The sequence below is a fragment of the Trachymyrmex cornetzi genome, unplaced genomic scaffold (assembly GCF_001594075.2).
Source record: "Trachymyrmex cornetzi isolate Tcor2-1 unplaced genomic scaffold, Tcor1.1 scaffold62, whole genome shotgun sequence".
NCBI lineage: Eukaryota > Metazoa > Arthropoda > Insecta > Hymenoptera > Formicidae > Trachymyrmex > Trachymyrmex cornetzi.
This window is the reverse complement of record NW_017299937.1, coordinates 510,700-515,667: the sequence shown is the minus strand read 5'-3', so window position 1 is coordinate 515,667 and position 4,968 is coordinate 510,700. Positions and strand designations below refer to the sequence as shown.

The 4,968-nt window shown below is 29.6% G+C and overlaps 2 protein-coding genes across 3 annotated transcripts in view; both read left to right on the top strand.

The window, feature by feature from the left end:
• On the top strand, positions 1-1,712 carry LOC108766774 (protein DPCD). 2 transcript variants are annotated; one of them, XM_018516269.1, is made up of 5 exons: positions 1-42; positions 320-442; positions 945-1,147; positions 1,290-1,523; positions 1,611-1,712. In XM_018516269.1, the coding sequence occupies exons 1-5, from the start codon at positions 27-29 to the stop codon at positions 1,710-1,712; spliced, it is 678 nt and encodes a 225-aa protein (XP_018371771.1). In that variant the 5' UTR covers positions 1-26. The 2 variants fall into 2 exon arrangements, with proteins under 2 accessions (XP_018371771.1, XP_018371772.1); XM_018516270.1 differs by lacking the exon at positions 1-42 and adding an exon at positions 99-203.
• A 2,011-nt stretch (positions 1,713-3,723) lies between these two features.
• LOC108766778 (RNA/RNP complex-1-interacting phosphatase) overlaps positions 3,724-4,968 on the top strand; it is a 50,273-nt gene continuing 49,028 nt past the window's right edge. Inside the window, exon 1 of the mRNA XM_018516278.1 lies at positions 3,724-3,834. Coding sequence (XP_018371780.1) covers positions 3,812-3,834 — 23 coding nt within the window. The 5' untranslated portion in view covers positions 3,724-3,811. The remainder of the gene's footprint in view (positions 3,835-4,968) is intronic.

The following is a 4,968-nucleotide window of genomic DNA, read 5'->3' as shown; positions in this document are numbered from 1 at the left end:
ATGATTGTGTTGACTTGTGTTACCAAATGAAAAGCACCAGAGGTTATGACCAGAGGTTTCTCTCTGATCATAGTATAGATATTATATCTATACTATGCCTTTGTTAATTCAAGACCATTCGACTCGACTATTCGAGACTTGTTCTAACTTGCTCTCATTTTCAAGTTGATTCCAACAGCTTCAACTTGTAAAAAAATTGATTCGTATGTAGATGATAAGAATAACAAGACACTGAATGTTCTAGTCACGTTTATTAAAAGTTTACTTTCGTTATTTGCGTTCGATTCGATCAGTATTCTCATCGATATTTGTATTTAAGGAGGTGCGAGAAGGTTGCTAGGATACCTTGCAGAGTTGCTCGTTTATTTAGTGCGTAAAATGACGTCTAACTCGTGGTTGAAGATAATTCAGAATGCCAGGAAAACTGCTGTTATTGAGGATGGTAATTAAATAGTTTATAATATTTAATTAATGTCGATCGAAACACGTGTGTTTATATGACGCCTGTTTCTAACCTAAAAATATTTGATCAATAGAATACTCGTGTAATTTTATACAAGTATGAACAGCGTGTAGAATTATGTTAAAACATTATTATAGACTATGTAAACTTGTTATTAATTCAGTAATATCTTCTTAAATTGATACTTTTTGGTATTTTTAAACTTATGAGTATATATGAATTTATTTTTCATATATTTTAAGTTATACATATATACATATATTTAATCTGTTTCAATTAAGACCTCTATTCTGTAACTCTTAACAACAACAGTGTTGTTACAATGTCGTTGCACAGCTTTTTTTTACGTATTTTTATTTTTTATATATGAAACCTGTGTAATATATAAATAATGCCAATTTTGTCTTTAAGAGTTATAGGATAAGGACAGGTAAGAGATTAATGCAGGAAGTGTTTTTATTGATTTTGTTATGTTTTACAGGTAAAAGAAAAGTTCATTTTTTAATGGAAGATGGGAAGGAAATGGTAGAAGAATATAGTACAGATACAAATATAGTAGTACGACGAGCATGGAAACAAAAAAATGGTTTCGGTACAAACATTGGATGGATGGTGGAAGTTGGAGATCCTGAACTTAAACAAAATAATATAGAAATCTATGGAATAGAAGAAAGTTCAAATACTGTATGTCATTTTCTTCTTGTGAATAAGATAATATATAATTGGATAATATAGATATAAAAATTTAAAGTAATAAATTATTTTATGAAATTTTAAATAATATCTAATTATGCAATGTGTGCTCTAAGTTAATTTGATCTTGCAGCCTATTATTACAAGGAGAATTACAAAAGTGTCTCTGGAATGGCGAATCAGAAATTTGCCATATCCTGAAAGCGTATACTCTATTACTGCAAAACCTGATGGCACTATGACTGTACGTACAAGTAACAAAAAATATTTCAAAAAGATAAAGATTCCAGATCTTGAGAGAATTGGATTAAAACCAGAACAGGAAAGGATATCGTTTCGACATCAATATAATACTTTGATTATAACGGTATGGAAAACGCTTTTTTATAGATATATACAACTTTGCTACGCATCATTTATTCTTTATTTATTTTATTCCTTTTTTTTATTTTAGTATAAAAAGCCTCCCCAACTTCTCGACGTGGAAAAGAAAATATTAGCCGCAGTTTTGCAACTGAAGACGGATTCTAAGGACGTACAATGTCCGACTAGTTAATAAAATAAATTATATCAGTTATTAAATTTATTTCCAAATTTTATTAAATTATAATTGGTAACAATTATTACGATTAAATAATAGCATTTATTACTTAAAGGTAGTCGAGATTTTCGTGATTAAAATCTTCCATCCTTTCACTTAGTATGATAAAAAATTATATTGGAATTCTTAAATACATTTCTCTTTCAATCAATAATAGTTATAAAAAGATATAGCTAAAATAAAATGACTATCTAGAAAGAAACAGTTGCAACCTTGCTTATTTAAGCTCTAATTTTTAATTGTAATTTAAACAACAGAAACTGGAAATAAATTGTACAATTGTTCTAAATAGAAGGCTTTATTTTTTTTCTACAGTAGCCTTTTTTTAATATTTGAAAAGATGTTTGTGTTGGAATGTTTACATAAAACATTCTAAATACAGACTTTCTTTTTCATATATATGTTACCGGAATTTTCATAATCACAGCCTAAGGCTTTGCTTCCTTATAAGTATAACTTGTTAACATTAACATTCTAATTAAAATGTATCGAATAAACGAACAATGCGAGCAAGATTTTCGGTTTCTCTTAAAGTTCGTGAAATGTTTGTGTTGCAATGAATGCAAACCGAATATTCATTACATCATAAAAGATATCTGTAAGAAAAGTGACGAGTAAAAAATACAATTAAAATTATTCACAAGAGGAAAAAATTATGTATTTTAAAATTAACTATAACAGTATTAGATCTAATTAATCATAAATTGTTTTCAATTTTCAAATTTAGAAATAATGTGAACATTAATTTTGTTATAGTATTATGTTAGACTAAAAGTTATGTCTATTGAACAATTTTTCAATTTTTTTCTAATTTCTATTCAACTTGTTCACTTTTCTTAGTTTCTTATTTTAGAATACAATATAATATAAAATTCGAAAAGTTTTAACTTTTGTCACTTTTCTTGTGGGGATGCGATATTAGATTTATATCGAAATTGGACTTTAATAATGTATTCGTATGTATCAAAATATAAATATGTCGAAGAGAATTTATTAATCTCTTTATGTATGAGCAACCTCATATTTTGGGGGCCACTCCTTTTTACTTTGTAAAATGTTCGCTCGATTTTTATAAAACTTTGTCTATGGAGTAATTGATAATGCTTTATTCAAATGTAAAATTAAAAAATTCAGAATAGCGAATTTAATATCGTGGACAGAATTTAAAAAAAACTCCAATTATCATCAAAATTAGGAAATTTTTAATAGTGAAGTATGTATGTATTAACGCCGAGATACTACCGCGTGTTCAGATATAGGTTCATATATGTATATATGCGACGATTTAACGGGATTTTATGAGTAAAATCGAAAAAAACCGATATAAAAGTAATTTTTTAATCCTTTGAAGATGAGATTTTTCTGAAGAAAACTTTGTGAAACACTATGATTGCAAGAAAAAGATGAATCTTTCCTGATTTAGAAAAATGCCACTGTGCAATTTAATACTACAAGCTCACAATCAAAGTTTGAAAGTTGTTTAGAAATTGATTCGAAATGTTTGCATACCACTAATAAGCTTTAAAAAATCGAAATTGCAATGATATATATCAAGCGTATATATAATATTATATATTTGAGCTACAATCAAAGTTTGAAAGTTGTTTAGAAATATATAATATATATGCACTTGATATATATCATTGCAATTTCGATTTTTTAAAGCTTATTAGTGGTATGCAAACATTTCGAATCAATTTCTAAACAACTTTGATTGTGAGCTTGTAGTATTAAATTGCACAGTGGCATTTTTCTAAATCAGGAAAGATTCATCTTTTTCTTGCAATCATAGTGTTTCACAAAGTTTTCTTCAGAAAAATCTCATCTTCAAAGGATTAAAAAATTACTTTTATATCGGTTTTTTTCAATTTGTTACTCATAAAATCCCGTCAAATCGTCGCGCGTCGAGAGATCGATCGATCTTTCTATGGGTCTTCGATTCCGTGCGAGTGCGTCTGCTGTTCTAGCTGCGTGCGCGTGTTGTGTGACGGCGATATTGCGTTTTAGTGTTATGCTGTTCATTTCGCGAGAAAATCTTTGAACGAGCAGCAAATATGACGAATTCGGTGCCGGACAGGTAAGCGGCTTTGTTTGTTGTACAGGAAAACCTGCCAAGTTTCTCGAAATAGTTGAAAATCGCTTGCGTAACGTTATCGCAAGTAGGGTCGAATCGTAGTGAGGTTATGTTGTGCCGACTTTTTAGATGTTTCAGATTGTTTCAAATACGTCCCGTAACCGCGTTGTTAAAACCCAATCGTACACGATCGTCGATCCGCGAGGCATAATGCCATTTTTATCTAACATAAAAATAGAACCGACGGCAAAGCATAATGCTGGCTCCGGGAAAATGATTCGACGCTATTTTCAGAGATAGCTAACTTATCAACGGAGTACGCGTATCTAATCACTTGCTGTTTCCCGCCTTTTTTTCCAAGATGGAGTTATCCATCTGCTCGTCAATATTCGAATGCGAGTTACTCGGCGAGTTAGTTTGATTCCTGCGATTATTAATCTTCGATCAGCGAATTAATCGTGTGATTTTCCTTAGGGCAGAAACGTGAAAAGTGAAAATTTTTTGTATTGTGTGCGTACATGTGCATACGTACGTACATTTATAAAAATTTTCATTTATCACATTTCCGCTCTGGAGAAAGAGTTACATGACTGATAATATCGATACCCACTATACCCACGTTTTGTTTTGATATATGTGATGTCTACATACTACAATAGAGCAGTAAGCCTTAAGTCATAGGAAATTGATAAATTATGATCAATTATTCTCCTCACATTTGTCTGTGGTTGATCAATTTCTTATTACTCTATTATAGATTACATTACGTAATGATTATCGTGCTGGACGTTTAGTTTTTTTAGTGATGCTCTTTTGTGAAATAGTCGGTATCGATTGGAGTAAATGAGGCGGAGAATAATACATTCTTGTAAGATAAATACGCGATACTTGCAACTGTTGTCGATTTAAGGAGGTTGTAAGGCAAATGCAATATGTTAAGAACTACTTGAAAAAATTACAGACTATTCTAAATTTCATTTAATAATAATACAAAAAAAAATAGAAACAATTGACCATCTGGATCAAAAGTTATTTAAATAAGTAGTAATATTTTTAAATTTGTACTCTAATATAAATATATGAAAATGTATTATAAAACAATGATAAAAATCTCAATTTTTTAATATAAATACTCTA

Coding starts and splice junctions, on each gene's coding strand:
- LOC108766774 (XM_018516269.1), top strand. Junction 443..944: donor AACTGCTGTTATTGAGGATG/GTAATTAAATAG, acceptor TATGTTTTACAG/GTAAAAGAAAAGTTCATTTT. Junction 1,148..1,289: donor TAGAAGAAAGTTCAAATACT/GTATGTCATTTT, acceptor TTGATCTTGCAG/CCTATTATTACAAGGAGAAT.